Source organism: Gracilinanus agilis, chromosome 4, assembly GCF_016433145.1.
Source record: "Gracilinanus agilis isolate LMUSP501 chromosome 4, AgileGrace, whole genome shotgun sequence".
Lineage (NCBI taxonomy): Eukaryota > Metazoa > Chordata > Mammalia > Didelphimorphia > Didelphidae > Gracilinanus > Gracilinanus agilis.
In genome coordinates this window covers 311297820-311317267 of record NC_058133.1, presented here as the reverse complement: position 1 = coordinate 311317267, position 19448 = coordinate 311297820, and the positions used below count along the sequence as shown (strand labels likewise).

The window sequence follows — 19448 nt, the reverse complement described above, 5'->3', positions numbered from 1 at the left end:
GGGGGGGGGGGTTGAAGGGGAAAGGAGGAGCATGAATCATGTAACCATGTTAAAAATGAATATTAATAAATGTAAAAAAAACCTGAATAAAGGTAAAAAAAATTACGATTGTATTTTTACACTGCAACTCTTTGAGCTATTATTTGTTGAATATCTCCAACCATTATTTTTGAGGATTTTAAAATTATAAATGACCCTATTCTCTATTTACCTGAGATTTGATAAACCTGTAATTGAGCCTTGGCTCTGTTTATCACCAAGATGTGTGATTTTAAGCAAGTAATTTCACCTCCATAATTCTCAGTTATCTTACTTGTAAAATAAAAGTGTTGGATTGTTTAACTTCTAAATCCCCACACAGAATTAAATCCTTGACTGAGAAATAAATAAGAGCAAAGAAAAAAAAACAACACAAAAACTAAATTAAATTGATGCCATATGCAGGGCATATATTTTCCCACCCTTTAAGCTGCAAGCTTCTTGAGGGCAGAGACCACAATTTATTTACCTTCTTGTCTCTTGGAGGATCTCTCATCATATTTGACACTCAACATTTATGGAAAATCTTGACACGTCTGCACATGGGGACAGGAGGAGGAAAATGAGAATATGATGCTTTGGATTGTCAAATTGTTCAAAGTGTTTTTTTTTCTTCCCCACAATAAAATATTTTCTTAAACCCCAAGAGATTCTACTTCATCTATCCAAAGATCAGTTTTAAGGTAATAACATTGACTTCCCACATAAAGCCCTAGTAATATAAATGACAAGAGAGGTGAATATAAACAGCAGCAGCTAAGGGACTTTAGTAATTCATTCTCTTCCACTGTACTGATAAACCAAGCTATAAATATCACTGGTTGTTCTCCACTCACACTGACTTAAAGTATTATGCTTTTGAATTGTAGCCACTTTGGGGCCATTATTAGAAAATAAAGCACTTTTGAAATCACAATGGATAGGATGGCCTTCTAGAATGCCTTGAGTGCTGCACACAGTCTCAGTGACAAATAATGCGGTAGACATTGAACTCTGACCATTAGCACACAGCTTTTACACTTTTCCATTCACCCCCCCCTTGTTTAATGCTTTCTTCATAGAGGAAAAAAGTCAGAAATAACTGCCATTTATATAATGCTTTGGGATATCTTCTACATACACTATCTCATTTCATGAGATATCTCTTGTCTTCCATCCTCACTATTGTCTTATATTTTAGAAGTGCTGAAATTTCCAAAGTAAGAATTATCTGATTTAAAAAGAAAACATAGCCAAGATGGCAGAGTACAGGCAGCATCCCAACTGAATTCTCCCAACATTTCCCTCTAAACAACTTTAAAATAACTCCTCATCAATTTTTTTCAGTGATAGAACCAGTAAATGGTGAGTGTAAGGCATTTTTCCAGAACTTAAGAGGTCAGCAGGAGAGATCTATAACATGGGGCTGGGGAAAGGAAGCAGCATCAGTGGTAGATCTTGGAGGCAGCAACAATAGCTAGCACCTAGAACTCTCAGCCCAAAGATGGTAAGAGGTTTGACAACAAGTCACAAAGGTATAACAGGAAACCCTTTGCTGGCACTGAATATATGTGGCACCAACTGGTAAATGTGTTGCTCAAATGCAGTTCTGGGTCAGAATTCCTGGGAAATTACAAGAAAGTAGGGCCCCTAGTTGCAGTTCCAAGACAAAAAGGAGCACTAGTGTTTGTGGCGGCCATAGACCAGAGGACCTTATCACAGTTCTGGGGCAAAGAGGAATATTAGCACTTGAGATTACAGGGGACAAGGCCCCCTTCCTGTTAAAGACCAGAGCACAGACCAGAAGAACAGTGTTCACAACTCTCCCCCACATCCTACCACCTTGGAAGCAATGAAAACTTGCAAGTGTCCAGAACTACCTCTGAAAATATCACCATGAAAAAACCTTAAATTTGGGACAGTGACTCCTCGACCATAACTAAATTAGGTCCAACTTTAATATAAATCTCAAAGTCAAGAAAAAGGCAGGGGGAAATGACCAAAAGACTAAGAAGAACTTGACTGTAAAAAGTTAGCATGGTGGCAAGGAAGACGAAGACATAAATTTATATTAATATAAAAATGTGAAAAAAGCTACAAGTAAAGCCTCAAAGAAAAATGCTCATTGAACTTGAAGCCAACAAGAATTCCTCAAAGAAAAAGATAAGAGTGGTAGATGAAAAATTTGGGAAAGGAATTAGATTTATAGAAGAAAAATATGAAAAGATAATTGAATCAAGTAAACAAGGCACAAAAAAATACTAAAAAAGAAAAAAGAATCATCCCATTGTGTGTAAACAAGGTACAAAAATTCACCGAAGAAAAGAACTTCTTAAAAATAAGTATTGGGCAAGGGGAACTTAATGATTCCACAAGCCATCAAGAAACAATAAAACACACTCAAAATAATGAAAGAAAATTTAATGCCCTCAAGGGCCTTACAATCTGATCCCAAAGCAAATCATTCAATCAATCTTCTTAGACCACAAACTTCCACTTCCGCCCTTTTATTTCTCTCAAAGTATTATGAGCTAGAAAATGACTTTTAAAAAATACAGACAACCATTAAACACAACATGAGGCTGCTAAACAAATATTTTCATTCTATAAACTCACTCAAATAGAATGGGTAGCAAAACCTGTGAATAGGAGTGAAATGTGTCAGATCATATGAATAATTATTTAAGAGAAGCTCATGGGAAAAACAATTGACCTGAAAATGGATGGAGAAATAATTTAAGAATTATTAGACTACCTGAAAGTCATCATCAAATAAAGATCCTAGAAATTATATTTCAAGAAATTATCAAGAAAAATCACCTCTTAGACTCAGATGGTAATATAAATATTTTTAAAAATCTACCCATTACTTCCTGAAAATAAAAATTCCCAAGAATATTGTAGCCAAATTCCAGAGCTCCCAGATCAACGGGAAAATACTTTGAGGAGTCAGAAAGAAGCAATTCAAATACTATGGAGCTATAGTTAGGATCATACAAGAGTTAGCAGTTATCAAATTAATAGAATAGAGGGTTTGGACTATGGTATTCTAGAACAGAAAGGAGCCAGCATTACAACCAAAATCAACCTACAAAGCAAAACTGAGTATGATCCTTCAGGGAAAAAACAAAACCAAAAAGATATTTAATGAAACAGAAGACTTTCAAGAAATCCTGAAAAAAAGACCAGAGATGAATAGAAAATCTGGTATTCAAACATAAGGCTCAAAAGGAATATAAAGGATAATCATAAGAAACTCAATCAAATTAAGTTTGTTTACATTCCTATATGGGAAGTGACAATATGTGTAACTTCTAGGAACTATATCATTATTAGGGTAGTTAGAAGGAGTCTGCATAGAGAGAGGGCATGGGCATAAGCTGATTATGTTGGAGTGATCTTGAAAAAAAGAAGGGGTAAGAAGGAAGGATGCACTGGGAGAAGAGGGAAGGGGGAGGTAGAATGGGGAAATTTTTCTTACATAAAAGAAGCATGCAAGGAAGAGCTTTTATAGAGGTGAAAATTAAGGGGAATAGACAGTGCTTGAGTCTCACTCATGGGAATTGGTTCAAAGAGAATAAATACTTCTACAGATATACATATATCTGTATCACATAGATGATAGATAGATAAACAGATAGATAGATGATAGGTAGATAAATGGAAAGATAGCAGACAGATATAGTGGATAGACAGATAGAAACACTTAAATATAGAAATCTATATTATTCAATAGGGAAATGGGATGGGGAGGTGATAAGAAATACCGGAAGGAAGGATAATAAAAGAAAGGGCAGATAAATGGAGGCAGTAATAAAAAACAAAATACACATTTGAGGTGGAATAGGATTCAAAAGAGAGAAAAAGATAAAAAGAAGAAAATAGGATGTTGAAGGAAATATGCAATTAGTAATAATGATTGTGAATATGAATGGGATGAGCTCACTCATAAAATGGAAAGCAGGTAGTAGAATGGCTTAAAAACAAGAATTCAATATTGTTTTTTCCAAGAGTTCACATTTGAAACAAAAAATCAACAGAAAGGGTTAAAATAAAGGACTGGAGCAAAAGCTAATATGCTCCAGCTGAAAAAAAAATGACAAGGGCAGCAATCATAATCTCAGACAAAGCAAAAGCAAAAATAGAACTAATTAAAAAGAGATAATCAGGGAAATTACATTCTCTATAAAAATTACAACAAGTTTCTCTAATAAGAACCTTATTTAAAAAAAATTCTCTAATAAGGACCTTATTTCTAGTTCTATCAGGAACTGAGTTAAATTTATAAAAATAAGAATCATTCCCCAATTGATAAATGGTCAAAGGATATAACGGGCAATTTTAAGAAGAAGGTTTTAAATGGTCATATAAAAATTGTCTAAATCACTATTAATTAGAGAAGGGCAAATTAAAACCACTCTGAAGTCACATTGATCTGAAGTGAGAAATGCTGTAGGGTGTGAAGGAAAATAGGTAAATTAATAAACTGTCAGTGACTACCAAGTGCTCCAATCATTTTGGAAAATAATTTGGGACTATGCCCATATGGTTGTAAAATTGTGCATACTCTTTGACCCAGCAATTCCACTACTAGTTCTACACTGCAAAAAGATCAAAGAAAAGAAAAAGACAAATATATATAAATATAAATATATATATATATATATATATATATATAATTCATAGCAGCTCTTTTTATGGTGCCAAACAATTGGAAATTGAAAGGATGCTTATTAATTGGGAACTGGCTATACAAGTTATGATGTATGATTGTGATGGAGTACTAGTGTAATATAAGAAATGACAAAAGGGTTGGCTTGAGAAAAAACATCTCAATATCATACAGACTGATGCAAAGTGAAATGAGAAAAACCAGGAGACCTTATGCACAGTCACAGCAATGTTGTAATGATAATCATTAAAGATTTCGTTACTCTGATCAGTACAATGATCCAAGACAATTACAAAGCATTCATTTTGAGAAAAATCTATAAACCTCCAAGGAGAGAATTGATGAGCTCTACATGTTGAAGTATAATTTTTTTCTTTTTACTTTTTGCTTTCCCCCAATTGTTAACATGGAAATATATTTTGCATACTCTCATATATATATAATTGATAGAATTTTTCTTAACTTCTCAAGGGGTGGGGGAGGGAGGAAGAGAATTTAGAACTCAAAATTTAAAATGAAACAAAAATTATTAAAAAAAAGAAAGTAATTCTGAGAGAGTAAATTAACAGTGGAGAATCTACTTATAATTTGTGGTCACTTTACATTCCTTGAAAGTTGCAAATTAGAAATGTTACCTAGACTTTTCTATTTTTTGGTAATTTTATCTATATATGTGCTAAATGTGGAAGATGAAGAGAAGAGTGAAAAAAAGAAGAGGAAGACAAAAACAAAGACAAAAGAGAAAAAGGTTGGAAAGAGATAAAAGTGGAAGAAGAAAATAAGGAAGTAAAGGAAGAGGAAGGAAAGGAGAAGAACGAGATAAAAAGATGAATTAGAAAGAACAAGAAAAGTAACACAGCCAGAGAAAAAAGTAGATGAGATATGAGAAGAGGAGAAAATAATACTATCTAGCACTTATATAGCACTTTTAAGATTTACAAACCATTTTATATGTTAAAACTTTTGAACCTCTTAATAATTCTGTAATGTAGAGATTTATTATCACCCCAATTTTAGAAATGAAGAATCACATCAAAGTAAAATGACCAGCCCTGGGTCACACAGCCAGTAAGCATCTGAGGCAGGATTCAGTCTCAGATCTTCCTGATTACATATCCTGCACTCTATTGCCTGAGCCACCTGGCTACCTAGATGAAAGAAAAAAGAGAATATGGAGAAGAAAGGAGTTGGAAGAAAAGATGGAAGGAGAGCAGAATGAATGTGAAGAAGAGGAAATGGAGAAAAATAAAAGGAAAGGGAAGTGGCATAAATGAAGAAGAGCAAAGGGAAAAAAAGAAAAAGAGTAAGCATGGAAACTTGAGCACTGGTTGCTTTCCACATTCTGGCTGTCTTCCCATCTTAAAAAAGATTCAACAAGTAAAATGCCAGTTATACCAAAATAGCTCTGTTTGATGTGTTTGTTTTGTAAGATGTGAACTTTGTGCATGAAAGCAAACCAGAATCAGTAAAGTCCTTCCACCTGGAATTATTTCACTAATGTTTTTTAAAGAAATTTTTTATAGAATTATAGAAGCCGAGCAGACTTTTTGTCCAAACTAGTTATTCTTCAGGTATTCTTTTCTTTATTTAAATCATAAAGGAAGTTTGATTATTTCTTGAAAATTATCTGGGATCAGGTATTGCATCTTATAGATAATTCTGTTTTAATACCTTGATACTCAATGTTTATTGCTTATATTTAGACATGTTCCCTGTCAAATCTATTTCTTCTAGATTTCTATGATTATAAGTGGTTAGAATCTGGCAAAAATATTCTTCCATTAAGCTTCAGTTAGAAGTTCATTAAAAAGAAATCATGGGACAGCTTCATGACTCAGTCAGGCCTGGAAATGGGAAATCCTGGCTTCAGATATGATCTCAGAAACTTCCTAGCTTTGTGACCCTTGGGAAGTCACATAACCTCATTTGCTTAGCCCTTACTGTTCATTTACCTTGAAACAAATATTTAGTTTTGATTCTAAGAAGGTAAGGGTTTTAAAAAAGTCATGATTATTCAAAAACAAGAAAAACAAAAAGGCCATTTTATACAATATGTTAGTATTAACATATTGTATATTTTGCATATTGCATATGTTATATAAATATATAATACAATGCGTATTGCCTATGTTGCTTACTGTTTATGTCAGATCTGAAATTTGTCCTGATTAATGTGGTTTAGGAGGAAAACTTCTGCCTGGAGAGTAAGAATGCCATTATCCTATGTCATTCATTAGCTGTATGAGTTTAGCTAAGTCATTTACCTTATCTGGATCTCAATTTCCTCATTTGTAAAATAAAGAGTTGGCTAAGTTCCATTTATCAATGAGACATGAAGGCATATATCATGCAAGCCAAGGAGGGAGAGAGTATTAACCACTGTTGGATTGGGGGAAGGTTGTCGGTGGGCTCTTAGAGGAAGTAGGAGATGAGCAAATCCTCTATTTTTTAATCTCATGATTCAGTTGACGATGTACTTTCCTTAGATTTTCTAATTTGATCCTCCTAACAACCTTGAGGGGTAAGCAGGGCTGGCATGAACCCTGAACTTATTTAAATCACACTTCCAGTATTTAGAATAGACTCAAACTCATGTCTGCACTATGAGAAGATAGCTTATGTATTATGTCAAACAAATATAAAGACCTTGGTTTGACTACATAAATAACATTCAATTATGATAACAGTGCAGAAACTATGCTTTGTTTGCCCTTGTATTCCACAAAGAAACTTGGTTCTCTGGATATGTTGATGATTATAACATTAAATAATGAATGGAAAAGTATTTAAACAAGTTTGTGAAGCTCCATGTACTCAGAGCTAACAGTGAATGTTGTTAAAAATGGCTGTTTTTAAAATATGAAAAGACAAAAGTGACTCACATGGTTTTGATGTAATTTCAAAAGTGAAGTCTGCAGTATAAAGGAAGTCATCTATAAAAATAAACCAGTTACTGAATTTCCTTCAACATATCTTGGTAATGAAAACTTTAGTCAAAAGAATTGGATTAGAGTTCATAAGAAGCCATGTAATCTGCCTTCAAGGATTTGAAAGTCTGTCATGTGGATGGGAAATTAAATGTATAGTCATGATTTGGGACTAGAAAAGATTTCAGAAGTAATTTAATTCAATCCCCTATTTTTAAGATGAGGAAACTGAGGCTCTGAGAGTTAAATAACTTCTCTTTAGTCATACAGATAGTGAGTGGCACATCCAGGATTCAAATTGATATCTTTCTAAATCAAGCACTCTCACACAGTGCTTGATTAATAGGAGATGCTTAATAAATGCCTATTGAATTGATTTGATTCCAGTGAGAAGAACTGCAATATAATTTTAGGACAATTTTGTTAACTTTGGGGAAAAAAGCTTCCTATTGTTTCCTATCTACAAATCAAATGTTGAAGAGTATCACATATTTTATATATGAATAACAGTTAAACATTTCAAAAATTTTGAGTTGTGGAGCAGGTAGTTGGCTTAGTGCAGAGAGATTCAGACTTGGAGATAAGAGGTCCTGCATTCAAATATGGCCTCAGCCACTTCCTAGTTCTGTGACCCTGGGCAAGTCACTTACTCCCAAATGCCTAGCCCTTACTACATTTCTACTTTGGAATCAATACTTAGAATCAATTATAAGAGAGAAGATAAGGATTTAAAATTTTTGAGTAAAATCATTCTGTAGTTTCAATGGCTATTTGAATAGAAATCTCATGTAGATATGACAGAATATGATTTATGGATAATAATGTTTTCATGCAATACCAGATGTGGCTAAAATTGAACATACCTAAGCATTCCCATCCATCTTTGTTGTTGTTGTTGTTGAATTGTTTCAGTCTTGTCAGACTCTTCATGACCACAGTTAGGTTTTTCTTGGCAAAGATGCTAGTTTGCCATTCTCTCCTCCAGTTCCTTTTACAGATGAGTGACTGAGGCAAAGTGCATATAGTGTGTTGCCCAGAGTCATATAACTAGTAAGCATCTGAGGCCACATTTGAACTTAGGAAAATGTCTTCCTGACCTGACTCAAGGTTCAGCACTTTATCCACTATGCCATTAGATGCCCATCCAACTAGGATGAAGTAATTAGTAAACAAGCTATGTAAAAAAAATGAATTCACCACTATTGAGTGTCACAGGAAAATGACCATGGACTCTAGTATATTGGTAACAAATAAATACATATATCGCCAGTAAATCCTACCCAGACTATACAATCCCGTGCAGTAGAAGTTGCTGTCACTGTGCAGAGAATAAAAGTTTGAGGACTTACATGTCTAATAGAGAAAAAAAATTGTGAGCAGTGAACTGTATTCTCAGCTTTAACCTCCAATGGAAGCAATTAGCCTAAGCTTATACTATCAACAGCACAAACACCTCAGATAGTGGTGAACTGATTGGCTACATTTCTTCATAGAAAAGATTTAGACTTAGAAGGAACATAGAAATTATTATAAATTTTCAAATGAGTAAATGAGCTAGGGATAGCTGAATGAACATAACTAAGGTCCTATAGGTTGTCAAGGGCTGGAATTTAACTTCAAGTCCAAGAGAGGAAAACAAAGCAGAAATATTCCATACAATTTCAAATCATTTAAGCATTAAATTTGTGCAAGAAAAAATTCTCTTTATTCTTTCATAACATCATGGCATCTAGTTGTTGCCCAACTATTGGAAAAATACAAAATATACTACTAGGCATTGGGGAAAATTGAGAAAAAAAGTCATGGACCCTTTCCCTGATGGAATGAACACTGAACTGGGAGCCAAGAACACCCATATTCAAATAATGACTGAAACTTACTAGCTTTGTGGTCATGGGCCACTTTCTCAGCTTTGATTCCCTCATTTGAAAAATGGGAATAATGATGATAGTACTTATTTAAGGTGGTGCTTGTGAGAATTAAATGAGAATAGTAGGTGCTTTCAAAACCTTATGTTCTTAGATAAACAGACTTGTATGAAAATATTTATAGCCACACTTTTTGTGGTGGCAAAAAACTGGAAAAGGAGGGGATGTCCTTCAATTGGGGAATGGCTGAACAAATTGTGGTATATGCTGGTGATGGAATACTATTGTGCTCAAAGGAATAATAAACTGGAGGAATTCCAGGCGAACTGGAGAGACCTCCGGGAACTGATGCAGAGCGAAAGGAGCAGAGCCAGAAGAACATTGTACACAGAGACCAATACACTGTGGTAAAATAGAATGTAATGGACTTCTGTACTAGCAGCAATGCAATGATCCAGGACAATTCTGAGGGATTTATGGTAAAGATGCTACCAACATTCAGAGGAAGAACTACAGGAGAGGAAACACAGAAGAAAAACAACTGCTTGAACATATGGGCTGAGGCGGACATGATTGGGGATGTAGACTCGAAACTACCACACCAATGCAACTAACAACAATATGGAAATAGGTCTTGATCAATGACACATGTTAAAATCAATGGAAATGTGCATCGGCCATGGGTGGGGGGAGTGCGGGGGGTGAAGGGGAAAGTAGGAGCATGAATCATGTAACCATGTTAAAAATGAATATTAATAAATGTTTAAAAAACCTTATGTTCTATTTGTTGTTCAGTCATTTTTAGTCATGTTCAACTTTTCATGGCTTTATTTGGAGTTTTCTTTGCAAAAATACTGGAGTAGTTTGCCATTTCCTTCTCTGGTCCATTTCAGTTATTATATTTAGCAGTATGGTAGGCCATAAAGACAGAATATAAGGCATAGTCCTCACATTTATGGACATTTTAATCTCATTGGGAGAAATATCTAAGACACAAAGGAAACAGGCACTAAAAGATAGTATATAACTTTGTGATATCTACTATAAGTACAATAGTTATTTAGGGGTGGAGAATAGAGAAAGATGATCCATCAGGGCTTAAGTAATCAAGGGAGACTTTATGAAGGAGATGGAAGTTAAGCTGAACCTTGATATGGTAGCATTAGTTGGAGAGAGAGATGGAGGGCTTTTTCAATGAAGGGAACAAGTATTATATTTAATGCATAATGTAATTTAAATATATGCTTAATACATAATATTACATTTACATGATACTTTAAGTATTATAAAGTGCTTTCCTTAAAATAGCACTGAGGAAAATGTAGTGCAAGACTAGCATCCCTATTTTATAAAAGAGGAAATGAGATTCAGGAGGTCGAGTGATTTACCCATAGTCAAACAGTTGGTAAATATTAAAGTGACTCAAATTCCAAAACTTTCCAGGTGAGCTAACTTGTCACTCCTCCAACCCTGCCATCTCTGTGTTCAAATTGGTGGGGTAACTCAAAATCTCAGCTCAACCACTTAGGGAATAGCAGTAGCATATTGTACTACTGTTCAGCCATCATCCAAAGGAGCAATACCTATAGAGAACTGACCTGGCACTCACCGGTACATTTATTACTGCCCCTGTCTCCTCAGCAGTAAGAGGTACAACAAAATTTAGAAAAGAAAGTTCTCCCTACCAAACTTCTTCGTTTTGTCCAATGATTCAAATGAGAGAAATATCGGGGGAAATAAAATATCAGATCTCTATGAGCAAACAAATAGTAGATATATTAACAGAATATAACATGGATAATTTTAATTAGAGATAATTTTAAGTTAGTACATAATTATAATAGTAATAATAGTGAATACTTACACAGAGCTTAGTATTGTACAGTAATTATCTCATTTGATTCTTGCCTCAACCATTTTATATTGAAGAAACTGAGGCAAATAGAGATTAAGAGTCTTGTCCAGAGTTACACAACCAATAAATATTTGAGACTGGAATTGAACTCAAATAGCATATTTCTGTAGTGTCAAAAATCTAGGAACGAAGGGAAAATTTGCCAATAAAGGAAAGAAAGACTAACTGTGATGTAAAAATGTGATGTAATCTTCTTGTATTATAAGAAATGGGGAAATAGATTATTTTTTAAAAAAATAAAAAGAAATATAAACCAATGAAGAACAAATTAAACAGAACCAGAAGAACCATTTATACTATAATATCATTATCATAAAAATGAACACTTTTTGAGGACTTTGAGAACAATTTGAAAATTGAGGACTTTCAGAAAACTGATGAAGAATGGAAAAAGTAGAATGAGAAAATGTAAAAAGTAACAACAATACTCCCCAGTAAGGAAATATAATTCTGAAACCCATAAAAATTATGATCAATGTATACATGATTCCAAAGGACTGATAATAAAATACATAATCCAGATCTTGACAGAGTTATAAGATTTAGGGTACATAGTGAGACATACATGTTTTGTTACAATAAAATAAGGGCATTTATTTGGCTTGACTATGCTTATAGATTACATGGAATTATTTATTGGTTTGTTTCTATTGGGGTTAGGAGGAATCTCAGTGAAAGAAAATAGATTTTTGTTCATTATTTTAAAAGATCTAAATAAAAAGTTTGGGAGACATTACTATAGGTGTTATATGCACATTAAAATGATATTGCTGTATTTCTATTTTTCTTAATTATTTTTATTATAGGAGATTAAGAAGTCTGTTATAGAATATATGTAGGGCATAATCTATAAATGTTTGTTATCTAAACATAAAACACATCAATAAACAAAACAAACAAAAACCCAAATGGCTCAAGATTAGAAATGCACATGGTTTTTTAGTTAATGGGGGGAAAACACTAAAGATGAAATGCTACTATTTACCTTTCAACTCCATTCTGTGGATTCCCAGGCCTTTCCAGCTGCCCTACATCTGAACCTATATATGTTTCCTCTTATTAATGTTTATCATTTTATATCAATTTCAGATTTATAAAGCAAAGCACTTTAACAAACACTATCTCATTTTTATCTCAAGACAATCTTGGGCTATGGGTACTATTCTCCTTATTTTATATATCCTTATTAGATATTAATTATATTTACATATACTTAATATCTCCATTGCCCCTAGTGCTTAGCAAACCATCTTTGAAGGCTACCACATCCTCCACTACATTCATTCAGGCACTAATTCAATTCAAACCTACAAACATTTTTAAGCAATTATGTATATGCACAATCAATTCTATCTCTGTAAAATCTCCATTCCCTCTTTACCTCTTTCTAGAACTCTTATAATGACTTCCTAACTCATCTCTGTACCTTTTTGGTTTTCCCTTTTCAGTCTAGCCTTTACCCAGCAGTAAAAACAATCTTATTTGTACATAGACCTGACCATAATATTTCACACCTTAAGGACCTTCTAAACTTTCTTATTGACTACAAAGTAAAACATAATTCCTCAGCCTTGTATGTAAGGTTAGTCACAGTCTAGTTGTAAATCTTGACAATCAGTCATGTTATATTACTTCTCTTTATACATGTTATTCATAAAACGAAGGGATGGGAGTAGATGACCATTAAAACCCCTTCCAGTTCCAAATCTCTATCCTGATATGATACATACTAAGCTACTACTACATAAGAGAAGAAAGTGATCATGTAGGGGCATAGAGATGTTAAGTGACTTTTTCACATGGCCATTTTATGCCAGAGGGAAACTTAAAACCAGTTGTTTTTTTTTTTCTGACTGAGGCATGTTTTCTTTCTACAATGCTAATATGTCTTTTAATAGAGAATTTACTTTTGTTAAACCATATATTTTCAAGTTTGATATTCCATTTTATTTCTTTTTGGAATCTTCCAGGAATATTTTCACTCTTCCTGGGAAAGGGGCAGACTTAAAAATAAATAAACAACTTAACACCAGCCTCTCAAATTCAATTCAGGAAATATTTTTTCCATAATAGTAATATAAGGCTATACGTTGCTATGACTGTATTTTTCCCATAAGCATAAACCAAGCACATCACCTAAGAATGCATAGCAGTAAAAGAAAAGGAGCACCCTATAATAGAATGCTAAATATATGCCCTGATATTGCAAAGATCATTCAGCTCTTGCAAAGGAGAAAAAACAAATGTTAGCCTAAGAATTAGGAAAGCAGAAGTTTAGACTCCACCTCTGCCATCTTCTATCTGAATTACACCAGGAATACTATTCTGTGCCTTGAGCAACATCTTAGGAGATGTCTACTAAATCATAGGTGGATTGACTAGATCACCTATCTCAAGAAAAGGTACAATTTTAACAGCTAAAGAGGTGCACATGTGTGAGTACAGGTATGCACACATGCCTAGCTCCTTCATGTTCTAGGATTCCATGTTTTACAGCTCTGCACGTTATTAGAGAATAAGATGTAATTAAAAGTAAGCTATGTCAAAATAATTTTTAAAAGCATATACAATCTATAAATGTTCAAATTACCTACAAATTTTCCATAAGATTTTTTTTAACGCAGATAAATAACCCTGACATAACTAGAAAAAATTTTTCCCATAAATTTTTCTCTAGGGAAGAGTTTTGTCAGCATCACTGAAGAATTAGCTGAAGAAAACAAGGAACACAGGAAGAATGACCCAGGGGAAAGATAGAATTGTTTATGTGAAAGCTAGCCAAACTGGACTAGAGATCTGACTAAGAGAATAGAGAAGAAAGTCTGTTAAAAAGTGCTGCCTATGAAGAAATGGCAATATGTCTCATTTTGGGAGAATGTTATTTATTTTATTGTTTTCTTTTTCATCTAAAGGCTTCTTTTCTTGGAAAAAGTAGTAGAATTGCAAATTATCTTATAAAAACTTACCTTGTTGCCTTTGATATACAATGACATTAAGCCTAAAATTACATGTTGTTATAAGCTGGAGAATGAAAATATTTATTTTGCTGTTCATTGCCACTGCACTTCCATTATGAAATACTCAATCATCTCAACACTTCATGATGGAATTGTTCTCTCTTTATAGCCTGTCTCAATGAGGAATCCAAAGCTCTCAGAACTGAGTCTCATCTTACCCATGGGAATGAAGAAAATGTATGTGACTTGGGAATATTCACTCACTTAGAATCACAGAATTTAGAGTTGGAAAAGACCTTTGTCCTTTGTCCTTTTTTTGTTCTTTCAACCATTTCACCAATCTGAAGCAATAATTCAATTCATATCCCAAAGAAATCCTGACCTTAACATTATAGAGAAGTGAGCATCCAACCTTTTTAAAGATAACTCAGTTTGAAGGCAGCTCAAGACACTACTTCAGACCTATTAAAATACATAATTTCTCCTCTATCACACTAGCTTTACTAGATGGGATTAGTGAATGTGTCTCTAGAAATGAGGACTAGTGGGTCAACAGTATGTTAAGATTATAATTTATGAAGTTTTTAGCAAAGATTTTGGTCCCACACTCCCACGCATGCATTTATTATACATGAATAATCGAATGCACAAATGAATAAATGAAAAAGCATCTGTTATGTGTAAGGCAATGCACTAAATCTTGGGGATGCAAACACAATCAAACTCCATTCTTAGGAACTTATATACTAAAAGAAGAAGGTGATACACAGAAAAGTGGTAAATGTACAGGAGTGTTTCACACAGGGAATTCGGAAGGAATGGTAATGGGAATAACAGAGCAATTGATTGGCATATCCTTATGAGGAATAGTAGTATTGATTTAATTACATACATGATATTCTTGTGGAAAGGGCAGAGAGAAGCGGATTAGAGAGTTGTATAAATAGATTAATTTGGAACTATTTCAAATGTTGGATTGAAAGAGTAGTCAATAATAACAACGTGGAAACATGAGATCATGTAATAGAGAAATAGATGAAGGAACATGGAATATTTAGCCTAGACAAGAGAAGACTCAGAAGGGAGATTGATATCGAGTAGAGTGCCCCAGGAATCTGTGTTTGGCTATATATTTTATATTTTTTCTGATGATAAAGATAAAGGGATATCTAATTCTTATCAAATCTTTGGGTAACAAAAGCTGGTGGTGAAAGCTATCACAAACTGGAGGACAAGATCAGTACCAAAAATGTCTCAATTGACTAGGACAGTGATGGGCAAAGTACTGCCCACAGGCCAGATGCAGAGCCCTGGAATGCTCCATCCAGCCATGGGATGTTATTCCTAATCTGATGAATACAATGAATAGGATACAATACAATGAAACTTCGAAAGAGTTGTTTTAGAAACAGACTGACAGATGAGCATTTCCTTTCCTTTGCCCCGCTCTTTAAAAAGTTTGCCTTACACTGGACTAGAATGTTAGGGTTGATATTATATGGTGGAATTTAATATAGATAAATGTCATCATATCTGTACTAAATAATTTGGACATAGCTCATATGGGTAAATAATAGTTCATATGAATTCTGGGGATTAGTATTTTGTAAGTTCTAAGAGTGAATACAGTGAAAAAACAGACCCCACACTAAGGTGATCTAAGAATGCATTAAGAGAAAATTATCCCCAGAAGTAATGTAGTGGCAATTTTGTTCCTCTGTGACTTGGTCAAATCGTATCTGGTGNAGAAGTAATGTAGTGGCAATTTTGTTCCTCTGTGACTTGGTCAAATCGTATCTGGTGTACTTTCTCTCTCTATGTATATGTAGTTTATATATGTGTATATATATTCTATATATCTTGTGTATACTGTTGCAGATGTTACATTTGGGAAAAAATATTGGTAAGATAGAATATCCAGAGGGGGATAACCAGGAGAATGACAGACCTTGAGATAATTCAATAGGAGAACTGGATGAATGAGCATGGAATTTTTAGCCTAGTCGAGAGAAGTTTTAGACGGAAGAAGCAAGATTTTGAATATTAAACAGCCCTTCTTGAGAAGCGAAGATATTCATAGAATTACATGATCTCAAAGTTGAAAGAGAGCTCAGAACTATTTACTCCAATCTGTTTCTGACCAAGGATCATGTCATGTCATATGAGGCAAGTGGTCAACTAGTCTTTGCGTGATGACTTCTGGTCCATCATATAGGTTTCCTCAGGGATCCAATAAATAAGAACATATTTTAAAGACTGGTCACATTATATTACTAGCATGTAAAATACCAGTATTACCCCTGACCTTATATTCATTGAGGCTCAAAAACTCATCCAATCAATCACTAAGTTCATTAGGGTTTTTTTTTCAAAAATTTCTTTCATATGCATTCTTAATATTCCTATTGCCAACACTGTCTCTCTTTTATACCCCAGCTAGATGAATGCAGTGGTTTTAGTGTATAATAGAAACTTTTTTACCCATTCTACGCAATTAGGTTGAAAAGTTGATAGAACACACTCCGCTTAGAGTCAGGAAGAATTAAGTTCTGATCGAGCCTCAGATACTTATTAACTGTGAGACCCTGGGCAAGTCATTTAATATCTGTTTGCCTCAGTTTCTTCAATTGTAAAATGGGGATAATAACAGTATCTGCCTCATAGGGTTGTTGTGAAGATCAAATGAGGTAGTATTTGCAAAATGCTTAGCTCAGTGCCTAGAACATAGTAGGCTTGTATAAATATTTATTCTCTTTCCCTTTCCCACTCTGTATTTAACATTATAACACTACTTCCAAATTGCTCAGAAATTAATTGATCCCAACTGTGTTAAAAATAAAATTCTAACACTTGAATCTCATTGAGACCTTTACAATCTGTCCACAACTTTTCTTTCTATGAATATTTTCCCACAATTAATTCCTATCCCTATGCCTACATATACATAGTCCTTTTGATGAATAATACACTCCTTGAGGGTAGAGACTGTATCATGTTTGTCTGAATTTCCCAAGTGTCTTGCAACATAATAAATACTTGTTCCTTGGCTAACTGGTATTTGAGCCTTAAAGAACAGGTAGAATCGACCCTTAAAGGATAGGCAGAATTTCAAAAGAAAAGAATTGGTGAGGTATGGGGAAGGTATGATCTCTATCAGATTTTGATAGCTTGTCTAAACCTTGATGGTGACCAAAAAGTAATCCCATGATTTAAGATATTTAGTTACTCTTAGGAATTTTTAGAGTGGTCAAGGGACTACTGAGGGACCATGAGACCTTTTCAGATAGTCTGCAAGGTTACAAAAAAGTAATCCCCTCATTTTTACAATAATATTAAGATGTTTTAATTTATAATATGGTAAATATCAATAGATAGTTTCAACATGAACAGTAGGCCTCAGTGAATCTTCAAAATTTTTCAGAACATAAAATGCTTCTGAGATTAGAAAGTTTTGAGGGCTTCTGTTGTTAGGTATCCCAATGGCATGGTGAGGTAGTGAATTTTATGTTGAATTTTAGAAACTCTAAGTTCAGGTTCTTCTTCTGATTCCAGAAGTATAATGAACAAAATGTTTTTCTTCCTCAAGCAACACTTTATACATATATTTTCAGAAAGCTTAACAATATATGCAGACCAAATGTAGTTCTAAAACAAATGAAAGCAGGATCCTTCTTATAATGTCATATTTATCTACCTAGTAGATTCTTTGTACCATTTTCCTGTCATATTCATTCATACTTTTGAGTACATCTACTGCAAAAGGCACTGTACATCATTCTTCTCTTGAATGTATTCTTTGTAATAGTAAAGGAATAAAAGGGAAAAATGACAAAAGAAATTCCCCTTCCTTTAGAAGGAAAAGATTAGGGGTGGAGAATATTTAGTATGTTACATAAATAGTCACTTTGTAGGTTTTGCTCAACTGTTTCTTTTTTTTTTTTTTTTTTGGTTTGTTAAAATGAAGGGTTATATGTTAGAGGGTCTACTGGGAAATGTAAACAAAAGCATTCATAAAGCTGATAATAGAGGAATAATATTAACTAGTGGATTTAGACTTCTTTAGGGTTGGTCTCAGACATCCTAATACTGTATCTCAACTGTTTTTGTTTTGTTTTGTTTTGTTTTCATTCTTAGAATAGATTGCCTATTCTCATCCTGGATTAAAATATTCTGCTATAACAGGGTAGCAGAAGAAAAATCAGTGGTTTATTTGGAGACTAAACTAGCTCCCAACCTGAGGTAAGCACTTTTCTGACAATATTAATACTGGTGCTAACTCATTCTTTTATCTTCTCTGTATTTGGACAGTTAGGGTATGATCTGATATTATCCTCAATAAGCAAATACCATACAATCAACTAATTGACTCTCATCTCAGCTCATCTTCAAAGTTTATTCGGCTTCTCTTAAGTATGCATGAAAGTGTTCAATTGGTCTTGGTTAGGTTAGTCCTAAGGTCATGCCTGTTATATAGTTCCAAGATTATTCACTATAGTTGTTTTTTAAATCAATGTTCTTAAAATTAGCTTTTTTTCCTTCTTCTGCATTGGTCGTCTGAATCCACTCAATTATTCCATTGCTTTGTTATGGTGTTTCAGGACCTTTAAGATGAGGTCAGAGGAAAATATACTCTGGAAGATGAAAGAAAACTGAAATGGGTTCATTACTAGTTTGGTTAAAGTATGATGAGTAGGGGTCATTCAACTTTTCTTAGACTATTTAATAAGTTGAGAAGTTGTGATATGTGTCAATGAAAGAAGTATCCATGCTGAAAAAAATGTATCCTTAAAGATTTGAAGACAGAACAGCATGGATTAGAGGAATGAACTCTGAATTTGTAAGTTAGAAAAACTGGACTTTTAATACCAACTCTGGCACTTACTGATGAGATACAATAAATGTGAAGTATTGTTCAAAACTGAAAATGCTTTATAATTGTTAGTTATCATCCATTCATTAATTTATTCATTCATTTGGTTGGTTATTTATTTATTTGTTTCTTTGTTTATTTAATAGTGAAGTCTAAATTTCATTCCAGCCTTACTAGCCTTGTGACCCAAGAAAAATAATTTAATTTATCAGTTCTCTGGG

At 33.7% G+C, this 19448-nt stretch overlaps 1 protein-coding gene across 1 annotated transcript in view; it reads right to left on the bottom strand.

Annotated features, from left to right (window-relative positions):
* The window catches only part of LOC123246479 (regulating synaptic membrane exocytosis protein 1-like), a 402117-nt gene that overhangs the window by 232081 nt on the left and 150588 nt on the right, over positions 1-19448 (bottom strand). Inside the window, 2 exon segments of the mRNA XM_044675360.1 lie at positions 15052-15080; positions 18614-18623. Of these exon segments, the coding sequence (XP_044531295.1) occupies positions 15052-15080; positions 18614-18623 (39 nt within the window).